Source organism: Sceloporus undulatus, chromosome 6 (genome assembly GCF_019175285.1).
Source record: "Sceloporus undulatus isolate JIND9_A2432 ecotype Alabama chromosome 6, SceUnd_v1.1, whole genome shotgun sequence".
NCBI lineage: Eukaryota > Metazoa > Chordata > Lepidosauria > Squamata > Phrynosomatidae > Sceloporus > Sceloporus undulatus.
The window spans coordinates 59,603,120-59,624,196 of record NC_056527.1 but is presented as its reverse complement, the minus strand read 5'-3'; the positions used below and the strand labels follow the sequence as shown (position 1 = coordinate 59,624,196).

At 40.3% G+C, this 21,077-nt stretch overlaps 1 protein-coding gene across 1 annotated transcript in view; it reads right to left on the bottom strand.

The window, feature by feature from the left end:
* The window catches only part of STAC (SH3 and cysteine rich domain), an 81,739-nt gene that overhangs the window by 11,246 nt on the left and 49,416 nt on the right, over positions 1-21,077 (bottom strand). Inside the window, exons 6-12 of the mRNA XM_042472257.1 lie at positions 20,022-20,103; positions 19,579-19,694; positions 11,879-11,960; positions 9,526-9,596; positions 7,651-7,739; positions 4,726-4,777; positions 3,843-3,977 (exon numbers count right to left, since the gene is read on the bottom strand). Of these exons, the coding sequence (XP_042328191.1) occupies positions 3,843-3,977; positions 4,726-4,777; positions 7,651-7,739; positions 9,526-9,596; positions 11,879-11,960; positions 19,579-19,694; positions 20,022-20,103 (627 nt within the window). The remainder of the gene's footprint in view (positions 1-3,842; positions 3,978-4,725; positions 4,778-7,650; positions 7,740-9,525; positions 9,597-11,878; positions 11,961-19,578; positions 19,695-20,021; positions 20,104-21,077) is intronic.

Genomic DNA, 21,077 nt, shown 5'->3' with positions numbered 1-21,077 from the left:
TGTGAGGGAGAGAATAGGCTGGCTCAGCTCCATCAGGGCCACCCTGAACATAGAGCGCCCTCCCTCCATAACTGTCATCTTTTGGCATGTGAGGGAGAGAATAGGCTGGCTCAGCTCCATCAGGGCCACCCTGAACATAGAGCGCCCTCCCTCCATAACTGTCATCTTTTGGCATGTGAGGGAGAGAATAGGCTGGCTCAGCTCCATCAGGGTTAGCCTGGAAGAAGAGACTCCTCCCTCCATAACTGTCATCTTTTGGCCTTTGAGGGAGTTGACCAGGCAGGCCCAGCTCCATCAGGGCTAGCCTGAAGAAGAAGAGCCCTCCCTCTGGTCCATCTGCCTTGGTCCAGGCCTCAGAGGGAGAGAAGAATGCTGGACCTGATTCCCTCCCTCCCTCACCATTCCCTTCTCCTTTTGTGTCGTGTCTTTTAGATTGTAAGCCTGAGGGCAGGGAACTGTCTGTTATCCCCTCTGTTGTAAACCGCTCGGATTCCCAGTGATTGGGCGGTATATAAATAAATCCTATTATTATTATTATTATTATTATTATTATTATTATTATTAGTTCAACACTACATTATTGAGATTTCATCATGAATCAGCCCTCTATTTGTTGCTGCACTGTTTGTGTAGACTCAACAGTCATGTTATTTGTAACACCATTTTCAAGAGCTTTTTGTACACTTGCTCCTACATCTCTCTTTAAAGCTGACATGCTTAACATGCTGTTTTTCCATCTCTCAGTCCCAAACTTTGTTATAAAGTTTTAAATCAACTTGATAGTTGAAGGGTACAAACACATATAAACACAAAATTGCCTCACTGTCTGGGCAAAGCAACCTAGCATGCGTAAAGGCACTAAAAATATCTTTGCCTGTCTGAATAATGTTATGTGTTGCTGCTGTTGATATAACACTATGCATAAAAACTTCCTCATTTCCTGCAATGAGCACTTTATGGTTTGTATATTCACATCTTGCTGTGCATACATAACTTCTATTAATGTACCTAAGAGACTGTAAGAATTAGCAGGACATATTCTAGCACATTTTAAAACACCAAGGAAGAAGCTAGTTCCTGCTTAACAAATTAAACCTTCATTTGGATGTTTCCATTCAACGGATGATTGACTGCTGGTGTATGTGTGTGTGTGTGTGTACATAGTTTATATCAAAGAAATAGACCATAGGTTCATACTGTGAATATGTTCCTCTATCTGGGAAATAAAGAGACTTGGAGATAAAGAATTATCTTTATTTCTTGAAATCTGCAACATGGAGAGAGCAACCTGGTGTGGGAGCAGCCGGGGCAGGTGATCCTTCACCAGACCACCTTCCCAGCTTTCCTTGGGTGAAACACCTGAGCTCCGAGGATAACCCCAAAATTGGGTTGCTCCTCTCGGTCCACATTTGGGATACTAACCTAGGGTTTTCTCACTGAACTCTCATGACTTAAGTAAAGGTTTATATCTCAGGCCAGCCTCAAGGCAAGCCTCGTTCCTTACCCCTTTAGCTGCAAGACCTAAAGAGGCAGTTTCAGAAACCAAATCTTCACAGCAAGAGGGTGCCATAGGTGTCACCAAATCTCATATCCCCCCCCCTTAAAACCATCCATTTGCTGTATCCATTTTTGACTGCTGTAGACATGGGAGGGTGGGTCAACAAAAATGGCAAAGAGGGAGAAGGGAGGAACCACCTGCCTTAAATAGCCATGGCTCTGCCTCTCCCATTTTCCATCATAGCACAGGTGCACTGTGATGACTTAAACTCCTGGCCAGCCCAGAGGCCAGCAAACACCCATCCCCTGAGGCTGGAGAGCAAATCCCTCCTCATACCTCTCGTGAGCCACAACACACTGAAATTGCACACAATTAGCTGATTACTTCAAATGCTTGGAAGTTGCTTTGGGTTTAAATATCTGAATTTTGCTCTGGATGTGTATAGCTTTTGGTTTTGGGGTTTGGGGGTGGTGTGAGGGTAAATGAAGTAATCTGATACTCCTGAAGGTTTCCAAGAATAGAAATGTATCATTTGCATACAGGTGCTAGGGATGTAAATTTGAATGGTGTGCAGACAAGGCAGTTGGGGCTGCATGAGGCTCATGGGTTGCAGTTTTTCTGCCCCACAATACACAATACCAAGCTGGATGGGCCAGTGGGGCAATGTGGTATGAGGCCATTTTCTATCTTTATTTCCTCTATCCCAACTCGATCTCACCACATAGTGATTTTTTAGCAATCAGTGAACATATGTACCCTCATTCAACTGATTGTATGAAAGGGTCTGCAGAACACATGCCTGTAGTTCCAGGCAGTTTGCTCCCCTGCTACTTCATTCTCACTTGTTTTCTCTGTAGCTATCAAATCCAATAACAACATAATCACACACATTACTTTCAATATAACATTTTCCCATTAATATATGGAGAAATAGAGGTGTCTTTTTTACATTTGCTCAAACTCAGATGCTCACTTTCTTAATCATCTCTTTTAATCAGCAGAGATAATGAGCAACCCTTGTCCTAGTATGGACTAGCTTTGTATGAATTCAGTGTACTGTCTAGCTTCAGCCTAATTGCTGGTGGGAAATAAGCAAGCAAATACTAGGTCATATTTATAATGGCAATTATTTTGATTTCAGTCCTTAATCTAAATAAGGATGATAATATTTGATTATTTTATTCTTGAAGATGAGGATAATTACTACAGTTTTCCTTGCCATTCACATATTTCAAAGCATTTTAAGAAATTATTCTGCATGTAATTTTGTGTGGGTGAGAGAATTGTAGGTTCTTGTGCAAAAAAAAAAAATGTCTTTACCCCTTCAAGACAGCTGTTTTCTGTATCCCCAACAAAAATCTTGTAGAGAAAATAGCAATCCTGCACCATATGGTTATTTTTTTTGTATGTGTGCAAGACTGTTGCTTTTCCTATAAGATTTTTATTGTGTAAGATTGGTCACATAGGCCCGGTACACACAGCTCCTTTTTTGCACCATCATAAGGGCTGTGATGCAGCCCTATGATGCTGCTACTGCTGACACACTTCTGCGAAGCTATGGGGCCCGCTTTATGGATGGGGCATGCACCTTTGACATCACTAGGGCTGTGTGGATGGGGGCGCGCCCCCTGCCTCCATCCCCACAGACCTTTCCCTGCCCTCCAAGTGCCCTGTTTGGGGACACTTGGAGGGCAGAAAGGGTAAGTGGGGAGGAAGGGAGCTGGGCATGCCCCCTACCTTCCTCCCCACGGACCTTTCCCTGCCCTCCAAGTGCCCTGTTTGGGGACACTTATAGGGCAGACAGGATAAGTGGGGAGGAAGGGAGCTGGGCATGCCCCCTGCCTCCCTCCCCACAGACCTTTTCCTTCCTCCAACTGTCTCTCCCGAGACAGTTGGAGGCTGGCAAAGGTCCCTGGGGAGGAGCCACTGGCACACGCCGGTTGCTCCACCTCTCCCCGCCCTTTTCCCGGCTTCTAGCTCTCTTGGAGAGGTAGCTGAAGGCCGGGAGAAGGCTGCGAGCAGGAGCCAGAGGTGTGCTCCTCTGGGTTCTTCTCCCCAGCGCCCTTTTCTGTCAGAGAGACAGCTGGAGGCCAGGAAAAGGCAGTGAGGGGCCTCTTCCGCCTTTTCCCTCACCCCGTGTTCAAGGAAGTGGCGTCAAGTGCCACTTCCGGCATGCGTGGCATAGGTTTGCCATCACTGGCCTAGGAACACAACCCTGAACTGAATCCGTTCTTAATATGGATTGTGGACATACTTTCTGTGCGTTATAATGGATGTAACTGAATAAGAAATGGGGAAATATGCCATTAAAATGTTAATACACCAGGAAGTAGTATCAACTTACTTGGTTCTCTTTCAGTGTTATTTGTCCCTGTTCCTTGCACCCGATGAATGTTCTTATACATCTGAAAACCTTTTCATCTTGCAATCTTTGAACAAAGTTAGCAGGAAAAAACCCAACTCGATCTTCTATTTTCCCCTGCAAAGAAGACATAGAAAGGACAGGAGAGTGAATTTACCATTATTTAATTACACAGCAATATATTTTGTTTCCAATGTATTATATTATTACATTTGGAGGTGCTCCCCACTATTTTATCCTCACAAATGCCCTGGGAGATAGCTATGGCAAAAAGATAACAACTAGTTTAAGCTCACATAGTGAGCTTTGCAAAAGAGCAGTTCTGTATTTATAATATACCAGTGATGGCTGGGGTCTCCCATGTTAGCGGAGCAGTGAATCTGTTTCAGGTTTTCACCTGAATTTTAAAGTTGCCAGGATTCAGGATATTGGACATACTCTTTAACATTTAGTGTTCTAATTGTGAAGCCTATGCTCTTCAGCGGCATCTTATCCTGAGAGAGGAGGGGTCCTTAAGGTATAGTGATGTCAAGACTGTAGTGATGCTAGCTGGATAGGCCCTGTCCAAACGTCTTCAGGAGATGATGCTAGGTGCTGCTACTGACAATCCTGCCTGCTCTACATCCTGATCCCTTCCCTGTCAAAGCAGTGCATTACCTCTATAGACATGGTGGCTTCTTAAAGCCAGAGCAGAGATCTCAAGTTAACACTGCTAGTCTAGTGCAATGTAACATAGGATTGTGCTGCATAAGAGTTTACACTGATACACCCATATTCACTTGATTACTGTAATGCCCTAATTTATGTTCTTTGAACATTATTTATTCATTTTATTAAATGTGAGTTTTGACTATTTTGATAGTACCTTCCACCAGTCTTCGTTTGAGTCCTCCAGAAGTGTGATCCTATCTCCTGGCCTGGAATTAGAAAACAGAAACATCAATAAGACTGAGTTTAGATGGGCTTGTTAATGTGCAATGGGATTTCCTCACATCTGTTTTTTTCTGGATTGAAGTCATTGCTTTACCTAGATTGGGATCAAGTTTCTTGCACTGTTCCATGAACATTTTTTTTCTGTTTTTTTTCCTTTTATTTCAGATGCTGCCCACATACACAGAATACACTTGTGTACAAGTCAACCTCATGTATAAGTCGAGGGAAGGTTTCAGGGTCAAAATCCTGGATTTTGATATGACCCATGGATAAGTCAAGGGTAAAACTTAGGGGGCTATAAGGAAGGATGGAAAGGGGGAAAATACCACTTCCGTCCCTCCTTCTACTTCTCTGGACCTCTCCCAACTGATTCCCAGGTGCTGGAGGAGAGGTTTTCGGAATGAGAAAGGAAGAAAGTGGATTTAAATGGAGAGTTGTTTCCATAGGAAGCAAGGTCTTGCAAAAGGGACTGGAAAGATGGTTTTAAATGGAGAGGTTTTTTAAATAGGAAGCCAGGTCTTGCAAAACAGAGCAGAGAAAGAAGCAACTGGATTTAAATGGGAAGATTTTTCCATAGGAAGCCAGGTCTTGCAAAATGGAGCAGAGAGAGAAGCAAGTGGATTTAAATGGGGAGATTTTTCCATAGGAAGCCAGACTTGCAAAACCGAACAGAGAAAGAAGCAAGTGGATTTAAATGGGGAGATTTTCCAATATTAAGCAAAGGCTTGTAAAATGGACTGGAGGGGGAAGGAATTGGTGTTCGATGGAGATTGGGGCATCAGGCTTGCTTGCTTTAGGACCTTTCTAAGCACTACTGATGTACTGATCCTTATATAAGTCTACCAAAATTTTAGGGGCAATTTTGAGGCATATTTTTTTTGACTTATAATTGTACTGCTCAACTTTAAGAGGCTGATACAAGGATTTTATGGAAAACCTCATAAACATGATATGGAATTCAAGGTGTGTTTTAGCCAAACAATACCAAATGGAAGTAACACATAAGATGACCCTTGATCATTTCAATATGTACAGTGGACCCTTGTTATACGCTGGGGTTTGGTTCCAAGATCCCCCATGTATAACAAAATCTGTGTATGCTCAAGTCTCATTAACTATAATGACATAGCAAAATGGTGTCCCTTATAAAAAAATGAAAAATCAAGGTTTGATATTTGAAATTTATACTTTTTTTTAAACATTTTCAAACCATGTATGCTTGAATCTGTGCATAAAAAATCTGTGTATAAGAAGGGCCGACTGTATTCTATAATTTATATCTGGTTTTCTAGTTTAGCGCCTTGTTCCCCAAAAAGGCAGTCCCAATCAAATGCCAACAATTTTGAGCATTTTCTCTAGTTTGTAGCCACAGAAGAATATAGCTTGAAGCTTGGAAAGTAAAACAAAACAAAACAAGGGATCCCCTGAGAATGTTCATGTTAGTTTCACATATACATGTTATTTACTGGATAATGATGATGATACATAGCTATAGCTATATATCACAGTTCTGCTGTTTGACTTTGGCTGAAGAAAAAGAGGTGATTTTTTTTCTCCCAAGCTGGTGCTGAGATGGACCCTACTGTCAACTAGGAGAGGGACCCTTTAAGCAATGGAAACTGGCTTGCTGTACAGATTTTTTTTTATGTTCTCAGAAACTGAGCTTCCAGATGTTGTTTGACTACTAGTCCCATCAGATTCAATCACTGGCCATGCTGGGTGGACCTGCTGGAACATGGAAGGCCATTATTAAATTCAGGAACTTAAATGTTATTCCTTCCCATTCAGGGACTTGTTTTTGATTATCTCCTGTCCCTTCCTATCATTTGAATTCACTTTGTGTCATGGCCAGCTAAGAGTAGAGATCTCTCTTCTGACATGGGGCCTGGTTTGTGGGGGAGCGCTTAAAAGACAGTAGGATATATGTACAGGGTTACTAGGCAACCTTCAACCCCAATTTTCCTTCTCCAGCTGGTCAGGAGGTGGCATCTGCAATGGTAGGGGTGACGAAATGGCAGGACAAGGTGGGAGGTGGCAATTGTGGATCAGCAACATGAGGCTGAATAGTTGCCAGGGTGATTCACCTACTGGCTCAGGTTGTGGCCCAAAGAACACACTGTATCCAAACATGTAATGGCAACCAGATGGCTCTTTGCGAGGAGGAAACAGCAAATTCAGAAGTCGTGGTGAATGAATTGGTGAGTGGATAAACATGCATGCAGATCCCCAAAGTAGTGGGGTGCAATCTGGTGGGGGGAAGATGTTAAGCATCCTAGTCCCCTACAGCTTTCCTGTCCCATGCCATCTTCTCTTAAAAAGGCTTTTCTTGTTTTAAAAGAGGAGTGGTGAGCTTCTGAATGTACTCTATTTGGATTTTTGTGCATGAAACCACGTCATAAAATGTGGCTTCTTTGACCCTGTCCTGTTGCCTACATTCCATTAGGGACAAACACATTGACAGTTGAATGATGGGGGTAGTTAAGTTGCTTCTGCATTTTATCTTTAAAATAAATAAATAAATAAATAATGCATTTATGTTTATTTAAATGTTGAGCAGTCTTTACATGCTACATAATAATGTCTCTCACAGACTCTGGGCTAAATCCAGCATTAGTTCTCTCTATCTAAAGCAGACTAAATGAAACAAAAGGGACTTTGTAATGATAACTGACACTCCACTGATTGAAACAGGTCTAGTCTAGGTGGATTTAGGTCTCTATTTTTATATCATGTGAATTGATAGGTTTTGAAGCAGTGGAATCTTACAGAGAGGTGGAACATATGCTGTCCAGCTTTAACTGCTTCACTTAGCTGCCATTTCTGCAACTCAAACATCCAAAAAATAGAGTAACTTTACCTCATTTCCAAGTCTTCATTCTCTTGTGGTACAAATTTGTACAAGGCAACATAGGTATTCATCTGTACTGTGTCTTTATTAAGAGATCCCTTCAGCATGGTAGGAAAAAGAAGAAGAGATGTTAGTGTTTATTTTGTAAAGGAGTGTCTTGAGTGAGAGTACAGTTGCTTATAATTCTAAATGTGGGCACTCTGAAGATGCGGAGCTCTATTGACATTTGAGGTTTTTAAATAGAGCTAAAAGAACTATGGGCCTGAACAGACAGGGCAAAATAAAGCTGCTTTGGATCACTTTGGAGGTATGCTGTTTAAATGACACATGCATCTTAAGAGGCCCAAAGCTGCACTCCAGTCCTTAGGCCTGGAGCATGGATTTGGCGTGGCTTCTGTCCTCTTAGGATGCATGCAGCATTTAAACAGCATTCCCCCAAAGTGACCCGAAGTAGCTCTATTTTGGCCTGTCTGTTTGGGCCCATAATGGCTTTGGTCCAGGTTATTTGAAGGACAGTATCTCCCTTTATGAGCCCATGAGTGCTCTAAGATCATCTCAAGAAGCCCATCTCTCTGTCCTGCCACTTTCTCAAGCTTGATTGGTGGAAACAAGGGAGAGGGACCTCTTGGTGACTGTTCCCAGACTTTGGAACCGTATGACTCCCATCCCTGCTCTCCTTTTGCCAATAAATTAAAATATTTTTATGCCCTTATGCCATAGAAACTAACTGATGTGTGTTTTTACTGCTGTGTCTGTTGTTTTTAAGGTTTGCCATGTTGTCTTTTAATACATTTTAATACATTTTAATATTTAATGTTTTAAACTTGTTTGCACAGGTTTGTACATGAATACAAAATTATACTCAGCATAGAAGTAGCAGTTATAAAAGACTCTGCCACCTTTTCTATTTATTTAAGAGTAAAAGCTGCCTATGGGGAAAATCCACATATATAAACTGAGGTTATACTTGGCAATCACTGATGCATAATACAGTACTGAATAGCCCAGGAGAAAAAGCCCCTGCTCATATATAGGGATGAAATCTTCATTTATATTATTCTTACAAACAAGCATGAAACTTTTCAAATGTGTTTTACTGGCTGGATGAGATGATGAACCTTTCTAAATTTTTTTATTATATTTTAGCAATGTCAGACTTTTTAATGTCAGGGTTTTCCAGCACTCAAGGACCATATATATATACAGTGTGTGTGTATATATATATATATATATATATATATATATATATATATATATAGAGAGAGAGAGAGAGAGAGAGGAGGATGCAGTGTTTTCAATGTGTCAAGATGCCCTTTCTTGAATGAGGAAGTTTGAAAATATTGACTGGCACTCTGTACTGAAATTACAGATTTATAACTGAATTACAGATCTGTAACTTCTCTATATTGAGTAAGATTATGTACTTATGAGCATGATAGTATTGTCATGAACATAAAAATACCCCCCAAATGTATCTTAACAGCCAGCAGCTGCATCAAGCAATGGTGGTCTGTTCTGCTGATGATCTAGGTATAGGAGCATGAGGTTTCTATCCTCTTTCTACAAGCAAGTAAGGCTATGAAATCAGGAGCAGGACCTCTGTTGCAAGTCCTCATCACAGCCTTGCTCACTGTCAGGAGGGGCCTGAAACATCATCCTCTGCACCTCTATTGCCAGCTGAACAGCTATTGCTCAATGAAGCTGCTGGCTCTTAAGATAGGTTTGTGGGTTCAGACCAGGAGACAATACTTAGTTGCAAAAGTTTAACTAAGTAGGCAATGTAAGATATTGGTGATTCTTTATATTTCTGCTCATATACTATTGAATAAAATTAAATCATGTGTTAGTTATAATTTGCAATAGAATATCTCAGTAAAATGTCACCTGTAGTATTGAATTTATTTTCTTCTGTTCATCTCTGAAGTCTGCTGTACCATTTACTGAGTATGTAAACACTGCAATCAAAGAGATAAGAAATCTTAGGACAAAGGACTCCAACTGTTGAAACACGTGAGCCATTGTATATGTGTTTCTTTACCTTAATGCCATTATTTTTTCACATCTTTCTGACTTTCATTCATATTTGGCAATATGAGCCCAATTATTTACTGTGATATACACTTCTTCAGTGGAAGACTTTAAGAGAGAATAAATTGGACCTATGAGAAGGATCATATCAATGCTATGGAAAAGATGCACAGGATTTTGCAGCACTGAAGGACCATGTTCATTGAGCATTTTTAGACATATTTTTGAATATTCTTTCCATCTTGAGCCTGGGCTTTCATTTGTACATAACAACTAATTTTATTATGTGACATGATTTACTATGTCAGGGGTTCCCAACCTTTTTGACCTGTGGAGCCCTTATTTCTATGGCAGAACCCCTAAGAGGACTACCCTATGTCTCACAAGTTAATTGTGTTTAGTAGTATACATAAGGATATATTCTTACTCTTCAATTTTTATTTCTTTCATTTTCCTGGAATGGCTATGGAGCACTTGGGAAGTGTACATGGAGCCATAAGGGCTCCTTGGAGCACAGATTGGGAATCCCTGTACTACAGCAATGTTCCAGATTTTCATGAATGTGATGGAAAGATAAGAAATTCACTTTCAGTGGTTACTGGCCTTTCCCCTATTAATCTCAAGGCTGAAAACAACAACAACATAAATATTGGATCTTAAGAAGTACTTAAGAAGAAGAGATATAAGAAATAAGAGTCTTATCCTCATGTTTAAAATGTAAGTGTAATAGAGGGTCAGAACTGGTGCTGTTTCATCCTACCTGCCAGAGCATGCCCATTTTGCCTCCCTATAATTTGTACATTGCTTGTCATATTGCACAGGACTTATTTGCTAGAAAGTAAAGCTTATATGCCTGATCTGAGTATTCGATAAAAAGGAGAAATAAAAATGGCTTGACAAGGTGGGTAAGACTAGTTAAGGCAAAAAGATCCACTAGGATTGACAGGTGAAATCTTCTGTACCTTTGTGTATAAGAGTGAATTTTAGCAGCTGTTGCTTGTCAAGCAAGCAATACCAGTTAAAGGTCCCTCTTCTACAGTACCATTAAGGGTACAGGAGGTCTGTCCCTTATTTCATCTGGCAACCTAAGACTCATGCATGAGCAGTCTACAAACAACAGATCTAACACATTTAATCCACCTAAGCACTACTTTTTCATGAAGGTGATACTGCATGCTGCTGTGAAAAAAAAAGGCTATGATGATGGTAGAAGCACTGTTGATATGGTCTCCCATGTCAGACAGGCTTTTGCTGAGAAGCCACACTAAATGAGGCAAGCAACTACTGAGCAGCAGCAGCAGCAGCAGCAGCGGCATGTGTGTGTGTGAGACAAGGGAAGAAGATCTATCAGAGATAACAGCAGTGGCACCATGGCTAACGCAGAAGGAGGCAATGGTATACTGTTCCTGAAGACTTTTGCCTTGAAAAACTCTATGATCAGACAGTTCAAATGAAACAAGAAATAGTGCCACAAGATGAGTGGAGCTTTGAAACCTTGCGATGTGTATTTTTCTTACATTTTGGTTGGCCCAATACAATAAAGGTATCACTGTTTTGTGGATTTTGGATGTTACTGTACTTTGCTACATGGTCAACACGGCTATCCGGGGATACGTTTATAGCTACAGTAGGATTGACTACAGCAGAAATACCATTCTTTCCCAGCTGAAGCTTTATTGCATTTCTTAATGCAGGCATACAGCTGCAACCTCACACAAAAAGTCTGTTTCCTCCTTCACAACTCTCCCCAAATGCTGATGCTGCTAAAAGAGGTGAAAAACATGTTTTAGACAGATGACAAGGGGGAAAATGGAGCCTGGGCAGGAGTAAAAAAAAACTTTGTACAGTAAAAAGAGGCTTGTCAGAGGATCTGTTAACTGAGCTATCCACATTCTCTTGGGGATGCCTAAAATGTATTTCTAAATGCTCAATGGAAGTTTGAAGTTATTGCAATGCTAGAAATATGGGGACTGATAGGAAATTTCATTTGGAAGTGCAGAATTTTATTTTTTGGGGGGAAGTCAACTCCCACATTCCCCCCCCCCAAGTTACAGCCCTGACACACACATGTATATTTGAATGTATTCATAGCAATGATACATTTTTTGGGGGGAGGGGGGACATTCTGGGTCTGAAGAACTTATAATTTGAAACTAAGCTCATTGGTCTGAAATCTGGGGAGCACAGAAAATCTTTGTGTGATACTCACCACTATTGCTGCGTTTCCTGTTTATGTCAAGCATGTTTCCTGGACTGTCACCTTCCTCGGGAACTTCTGCCAGATCTGATGTCTGTAAGAGAGGAGGAGAAGACAGAAGGAAGGAAAAGTGAGCAATGCAGTGAAATAAACACATCACAGATCTAGGCACAAGGCAACAGCTTGGCAATGGTAGTGGGTGAGAGGAAAGCAGGCTGACATGTCAATGTCAGTGATAACATAGAAATCAGAGGCAGATTTCAAATACTTGAAAGAATTGCAGAACATCTGAAATGTACACAGATGTTTAATTAAAAATGTATACAGATGTTTAATCAAAGGCAGAAAGGCTTCTTATTGGCATAAGATCACAGTTTGGAAGGTTACTTCTAAACTCTGGGTCCTAGAGTTTCAGTCCTATAATTGCTAATTAATCAATTGTTTTGTTAGTGTGAAATATTTTGGTCTCTCTCAACAGTTTCAGTATGTCACTATAACCGTTCATTTTAAAAATAACTTTTATAGCTCTGCACGGGAGATGAAAGTGAAGCAAATATGGAAAAAATCAATTTCTGGAGTGTATTTATTTATTTTAGCCTTTGATTACCAGACCTCTGGCTGGCATACAATTAAAACTAATGTAAACAATTTTAAAATAACATACCATACAAATAGTTTGAACTTCTATGGAATAAGATAGGTCATAATTCAGAACTTCAGCAATTACTAGCCAGGAGAACATAAATTACTCTGCAGTTAATAACATATCTGTCATTATGACAAGAAAATCAATGAAAGGAAATCTTCCACAAACCAATATTCTCTGCACAGATTTTGCACTTACTTACTGTGTCTGTGCCTCTTATGTTCAATGCTTTATTTCCTCCCATTCCCTTTGGCAGGTTAATTGAAAAGGTGGACTCATGAAGCTAAAGAAGGGGTAGGCATACTGAATTCCTTCTTTTGTGGTTCCTGAAATCCCACTAGTCCCCCCAAACCCCTAAGCTCTCAATGGTTTCATGAAAAAAAAAATCAGTTTGATTTCCAGGACATTTTGGTCCCAAGTCATACAGAAAGGCTCCCAAATGTATGAAAACACATGAAAATACCCAAAGCACTCCAGTGCTTGGGATATTACCCCCAAATATCTCTGTTTTCTGTAATCCTTCTCAAAATGTCAACAGAAAGTGATGTAATATAACTTCCTAACACCATTTTGAGAGGGACATCAGAGGAAAATTGTAGTCTATTTGCGCTTGCTGTTTGTGTGTGTTGAGTGCAGCCCACTGAGTGGTTCCACAGGGGAAAATTGGTTCCAGACTTCAAGCAGTTGCCCACCCTTGTGTAGAATAAAACCTGTTCCCGGTGCTACCCTGATTAAAGATAATAGGGTGGTCCAAGTTTTAGTCAGAGTTAATTACCTGATATCTATGGCGATTATCACACAGAGCCTTACTGTCCCTGAAACGTGGCTAAATCGTCCATAAAGCACATGGGTGTGATAGCCAATCACACTTGCCTCCTGTGAATTAGTTGTCATTGAGGTGTCCCGCTCCTCTCCCGTCATCAAAGAATTCATGGAGCAGCCATTTCTCCAATAACAGAAGTTTCCGTTGTTGAAAAATGGCTGCTCTGTGAATGCTTTGATGATGGGAGAGGATTGGGATGCCTAAATGATGATTAAATCATGGGAGGCAAGCATGATTGGCTATCACACTCTCACGCTTTAAGGACGATTTAGCCACATTTCAGGGATGGTAAGGCTCCATGTGATAATCCTCTAAAGAGACTTACGTAAGTCATAATTAATTTAGTCTCTACATATGATTGAACCTGGATAAAATTAACTGATAATGAAGCTCATCCTTTCATTTGCTTCATTTCAGCTCTTCCTGGAGCCAGTTTCATTTCATGTTCACACTAGCACAGGTTTAGAGTCTTGCAGAGTATACATATTTAAACTCTTTGTTTTTATTTATATGCTGCTTGATATGATAAAATCTTTAAAGAGTTTATACATCATGACTTATAAAGCCCTATATGCCTTGGATCCAGACTATCTGAAGGATTGTATCTCCTTATGCAAACCTGAAAGAACGCTAAGATCTTCAGTGGAAGGCTTTCTCTCAGTCCCATCACCGCCACAGGCTTGCTTTGTGAGGACATGAGAGAGAGCCTTCTCAGTGGCTGCTTTCACCCTCTTGAATGTCCTTCCATGGGAAGCTAGCTTGATCCCCTCCCTGCGTTCTTTTCACTGGCAAGCAAAGATGGTTTTATTCAAGCACTTTGTCAATGAGGCTTTTATAAGGGGTGTGTGTTCTGTTTGTGTTTTAAAACTTTTGTTTGTCTAATGCAATTTTATATTGTTTTAGAAATATTATTTTAATTATTTTTTTATTGTCAAGGTTTTAGCTGATTTTATCTGTGAGCCACCTTGGGTCCCTTTGCCAGAGAACAATGGCATATAAATAAAATAAATAAATGAAAATATCAAGATATTAAGCTAGAATCCCGAAATCCACAAGCGGAATCTATCTCCAAAAGGCATACATTCATATTTTTAAAAACCCTTAAGGATTTGTTCTGAGTACCAGCACTGGATTGGTCACAGTCCTTCCAAATAAAAGATCAGTTGGTTTCAGCAATATAGGGGTGAAGCAGATGGGCAGGAATGAGTGGCCAGAAGCCACTCCCAGCCTGATCACCCTGGGGCCATGGCAAAAACATGGTGTAGCCCCAAAGAGTGCCTCCTGTCATGGTCCCAAAAGGAGTGGAAAAGATCTGCTCCTTCTGGGGCAGGTTTTGGGCCACCTTAGAAGGCCCTGGTACAGCCTCAAGGCTGCTTCTGTGCTCTCTGGGGTTGCCATTGTGTAAACATCATGCCCATGGAAGTCTCCCCCATCTGCCTGTCTGTCTCGGCCATAATGTAGGTGCAGAGGCTAATTTCGCCCTTGTTGTTATTAAACAATTAGGGGAGTCAGATATTCCTGTAAGTGTGGGAATTATGTTACTACCTAGATGTAATTGAACTGTAAATCCCAGAATAGTCAGAGGTAGTTTTGCCAGTTCCTTCCCCTGAAATATATCCTACAGCACCTGGAATTTGTTAGTGGTCACCCATCCACAGAGCTGACTCTGCTTAGCTCCATGATCAGATGGGGACTGGTGTCTTTAGGATATTTAAACCACCAGTTCTGCATTAGACTTAGCCAGGAAAATTCACCAAGTGACTTTGAGCCAGTCACTCTCTTTTAGTCAAACATCTATCACATGGTTACTGTGAGAATCAAATGGATAGGAGAGAAGGTATAATGTATGCTACCTTGGGCTCCTTGGTGTAAAATTTGGGACATAAATGTAAAAAATAAATATATAATTTTTAAAGATGTACTTCTAAACTCTCAAGAATCCTAAACTCTCAGGAATCCTGAAGCCTTCTGAATGAATTTTTATCATGGCATACAGCCAGCATAAAATAATAAAATGTTTAGAAAAATTAACCTTACATCCAGTTAGAAACATTTATATTCCAGCATATTATATAAACATTATATTCAAGCATATGATATAAATGCATGAGTACATACAAATGTTAAGGATAAAACTTTGAACTGTGCTTCTGGAAGGATTAGAAATACAAAAATAATTGATTATCTACTATCAAAATAACTGCGTGGAGATTATATGATAGTTGCCCTTCTAGATTTGGCGAATAATGTATTCATATGGATCTACATGGTCAATCAATTTCTATAGACAAAATCATTTTAAATAAAAAAGCCTTCCATGCTAATCAACTGATGTTATGGTGAATTCTCTCAAAATGACTGGTCCGGAGAACTGCGTGCTTATGCGTAATCTCTATTTGGCAGCCTGACTCTACAAGGAGTAAATCCTATGATGAACTGGCACTCAGCACTTACTCCTACTCTCCATCTGATCAAGGCAAGCTGACAATATGTTCATATTGTGTATGATTGAGTAACCATTTATTTGTTAAGCAAAACACTTAGCACATCTAAGAAGAAATAATTACGTTTGTGGAAGTTGTAGTCTGTGGAGGAGGCAAAGATACAAAAAGGAGAGATTAAAATATCTGAACAAAGCTATCTGGGTGTTGAAATTTTTTAAAGAGTCAGTTAAAATAGGCCATTACTGCACTGGAAAACTTTCAAGCAGCACCAAACTCTTTCTCCTGCAATGAAGTTTTTGTAACAACTCAAGCATTAGCAGCTGTCAGAGTAGCACAGAAATCTGAGTCCTCCTAGGCCAACTATTCCAGAATGTACCAGGACACAAGAGAGTCTTGTTTATAATCCACAATCTTAACTGCAGTGATAGCAGCCAGAGGCCAAGCTCAAATGTGAACTCAGATGTACACTTGAGATTTTCTTGGGAATCACAGATATATGCTGCCATATGTTATTCTTTGGGAGTCACAGATATATGCTGCTATCAAAATAGGCCTATTGACTGAGTTGTTGAAAGGTGAAGCAACACATAGTAAAATTGATTCAATGGTCTATCCTAGTAACAATAGGACTAACCATAGGATTCAGGCTGCTTTGTTATTCTGCTGCTTATCTTACATATTTTTATACCTTCTCACTAAAGCAGATTAAAAAGTATCAATTCTTTGGAATAAAGATTCAAAACCCTCTGTTTAACCTACATAGCCCACACCAGCAGGCTGCCTTCTCACATAGAGAACTGTAAGATATTTTAAAGCAGTCCAGTAGAAGGAACTGGACAGATACACTTTACACAGAGACACATCCGACCTGCAGCATTTCCATCCTGATCTAGACACTTCTCTGTACCATATTTAATTTGAGGATTAATCCATCCTTGCTACTTGTATTATGCTGAAACTTGAAAGAAAGCATGGGTCAGCTACTCACATCAATTGCTTCTTCACCAGTGAATAAGAAGTGTGTGTATGTATATAGTACATGCAAACATGTAGTAAAAAAAAATAGTACAAAAATGAGGATACATTGAACACTGACTGATTGGATAGGTTGGGGGCTTAAATCTGAGGTCCAAAACACACTAATAGTGATAGGGAATCCTGGGAATTCTAGTTTATTGTGGCACCAGAACTCTCTTACAGAGGAGGCTAAATGTCCCACAGAACTACAGTTCCCAGAATTCCCTAGCATTGAGCCATGGCAATTAAAGTGGTCTCAAACTGGATTATTTCTGCAGTGTGTTTTGGACCAGATCTTTCAGCCTTCTGGCAATGATCACAATCTTATAGTGACCTCTAGTTATTATTTTTTTAGGAAGTGCTGGTTATCTTTCCCAAGTGTAGCCATCTGGCATAACATTGAATGTATTTTAAAGCTATTAATTTCCCCACAATTCTGCCCCTGTTTTTCCGGTGGAATTTCAGTGTTCTAAAATCAAAACCATAAAACAGGATCCTCCATCTGTTCTGTTTCTCTCTCTTACAGTCATTGAAAAGATTGCCTTTTTTGTTTTGCTTGTTATGCTAGCCAGATTTGACTGTGGATAGCTTTGTTTCAAAGCTTTCTGATGATAAGCACCATTCTACCATCTCTGCCCTTCAAAGGGCTCATGTACACTGGCCAGAATACTCTGGACTGTTCCCAGAATATTCCTCCCATTACCTCCACACTCAATAGTGATGCTGGGCAGCCATCTACACATGTGTTCCTGCAGTGTCACCTGTCACCACTGCTGCTGGTGTGAATTGCCTACTCTGGGGTTAGAAATGAGGCACCTAGCATTGATCATATGGCTGGGTGCTTCACTGTGACCTCAGAGGGAGCGACTTACACCACTGGTGGCAGCACCAGGCAATACAGTGGGTACGTGTGTGTACACAGCTGCTTGGCATGACTATGGAGTGCTCCAGGTTTTCCTGCAAAATCCAGAGCAAAAGGTAGGTTTTAAAAAAATGGTTTAAGGGAGGGATAGAGTGGATTTGGGGAAGAACTGATGTAACGGTGGATAGGGTGGATTTGGCGATCTTGATGTAACGGACGCGCAGCATCCGGACGTCTAAACGCGGAATAGCCGTTGCGAGTGCGTGCTTTGGCACTTGTAGCGGCTCTTCTGGGTTGCCGGAAGGAGTGCGATTTCTGCACTCCTTTTTTGCAGCGCGGAGGAGTCGCGCGGTTTGGCTGCAGCGGCTCCTCCGCGCTGCAACCGGCAGCGGCCCAAGACCGCCCCTTTTGGGAAGTCTGTAACGGGCCTTAGTCTCTTGAAACATAAAAAGTAGGAAGGGGAGGGAAGGGGAGAAAGAAGAAATGTATCAGCACATTTAAAACAACCAGTTTTTATTTTAATATGAACTTTTATGGATACAAACCACAGTTTTATTAGAAATAAATGGAAGGCTTTAGAGGATACAAAAGAGGATAGGACTAGGAGTACCAAATTTAAAAGTTTATATTGAAGAGGCCAATTTAAAAGGATTAAAGCAATGGATTAGGATGAAAAATAGAAGGGATTTTGATCTAGAAGGCCATAAACTGATAGTGGTTTGACACTGAAGAAGAACAGGTTAAAGAATATATGGTTAGCTGGGCAAACCATTTGAGTCATAATATTCAAATGGGTTAATGGGGAAATATTTGGATAAAGGGGCTACAATTTACAAGGTCATATAATCTTAAAGCAAATGAGTACAAAATGATGTATAAGTGGTATATTACTCCAGATAAATTGGTGAAAACATATGCAGGGGTTAGTAATGTGTCCTGAAAGTGTGGCAAACAAATTGGTTCATTTTTTCATATATGGTAGAGCTGTAAGAAAGCTAAGAGGTTTTGGTTCAAATTAAGTCAATGGGCACAAAGGATTTTAGGATTTAAATTGACACTGAAACCAGTGTAGAAAGTACAGTGCTTCCTCGGGTTACGAAATTAATTCGTTCCGCGGCCGCTTTCATAACCCGAAAAGCCTTTGTAAGCCGAAATGCCATAGGCGCTAATGGGGAAAAGCCGCGATTCCGTGTGAAATAGCGCCGAAAAGCACCAAAAATTTTTTCGTAACCCGAAAAAACATTCGTAACCCGGAACAATTATTTCCTATGGGATTTTTTCGTATCCCGGAAATTTCGTAACCTGGGTATTTCGTATCCCGAGGTACCACTGTAATGCCAATAAACGAAGGCAATTAAGTTTCATAATGGTGTTTGGCTTATATTGATATTTAATCTGTATTATAAAAAGCAGAAAACTGGTTCACATTTCATACCAAAAAGTGTTAAGGGTACTTATGTGTATTAAATGAACATACATAATAAAAAAGTGGGAAGTTCTTTTGTTTTTAATAAAAGGAGTGGGGAAAAATGGGATATGGGTGTGAGGAAGTACCAAATTAGTATGTTTGTAAATTTGTTTTATGCTGTATGTTTTATGTTTCTTTCTGTGTTTGCATCAGAAAACTTTAATAAAAAGTATTTTAAAAAATAGAAAGGGGGGAGGGGAAAATGAAGGAATGTACCAGAACCTTTAAAACTAGCTGGCTTTTATTTTCAGCATGACTTTATGGGTATAAACCCACTTCTTCAGATTCAGTACAGAGTGATATCCAGATCTCAGGATAATAAAGCATTTTTAATATAGTTGTGGGAGTCAGAGTGGGATGGAATGTAATAGGATCTAGAAAGATGTAAACCGTGACCCTTGAATGGTGAAGTTCAGCTAATACTAAAATGAAAACAAAAATAGCATAGTTACAGAATTCCTCTTTGGTGAATCCGAGCTACTTCCTGTGCTGCCTTTCTTGGTCTTCTGGGCCAAGGAAGTTCCAAAGCGTAGTGTTTCATAGACAGGGTCAACTTTATTGCCACATGCTGCAAAAGAAGCGAAACACAGATAAACATGGAAATATATATAGATAAGATTATAGATAGTCTTCCATGTGAAAAATAAAATATATTTCAAAATATATGCTGCTGGACTCTTATCATCCCAGTTACTTCACTTCTTAGCTGGGACTGATGGAAGATGTAGTCGTAGTAACATTGGGAATGTTGCAGTTTCCCAAACCCTTTCTTAGAAGGAAAGCAGTCAAGATCTTGATGTGAGCTAGCATGGGTGACAAAAGCAAAGAAAAGTCTGCTGCTGAAGGACACAGCCTGCAGAATTCAAAAACCAGAGAAAACCACACCTGAACTTACCTATAGGCATAACTTCTTTGATGCAGCCAAACTGCTCATGAATGAGGAGTGGAGAGCTGTAATAACGGCGAAAACCTTTGGGCTGGAGAGCGAAAGAGAGAAAGTAAAAGAAAGAATGAACAGGTGGCCAGTCCTGTTTTGGAACCAGGATTTGCATGGCTGAAATGCTGACATCCTTGCAGGATAGGAATATGCATTTTCCCAACAAAAATATATTGTTAAGAGTTATCCTTTTGTAACACAAAGTATGTACACACACACACACACACACACACAGGTTGCATTCCAACATCCTCTCAGTGTAACATAAATATCTACATGCTGAGATACACTATGCCAGCACTGTGCAACCTTCATTGCAAACAGCAACATTGTGCAACACATTTCTATGACTGGGTGCCATTGTGCAATGTTCAATGCACAATAAGCAATGTGAAACTGTAACACACAATGCACAGTATAAAACCACAATGTGCAACTTTGCTGTATGTATAAATCCATACAGAATTGTATGTGTTGCACTATGACAAATAATTTGCCCTGCAGGACTTACATATGGCAGCCATTATCTGAGATCTTACATTGCCAACTATAGCATAAGATTTCTGCTGGGTAGTCTTTGGTATGGCTTCTGACTTACCACTCCCAGGAATCAGAGTTGTGCTGTGATAGCCCACCTGAACAAGCATTCCATGGCTGGTGCAAGAGGAAGAGGGGGAAAGGAGAAGCCAGAGGCAGACTGCACCTTTCACAGAGATCCACTGGGGGCTTGGTGGATGATATCATAACTCTGTGTCAGACTATGGTGCATAGCCAGATGCAGGCTGAGTCCCCCTTATCTGGAATTCTAAAATCCCAAATAGTCCAAGATCCAAAATTCTCCACATGGGTGGCTGAGTTAGTGACACCATTGCTTTCTGATGATTCAATTTACACAGACGTTGTTTCAGGCACATAATTATTAAAAAATAGTATGTATAATATTACCTTCAGGCCATATATATATATATAAGATGTATACGAAACATAAATGAATTTCATGTTTCGAGTTGGTTC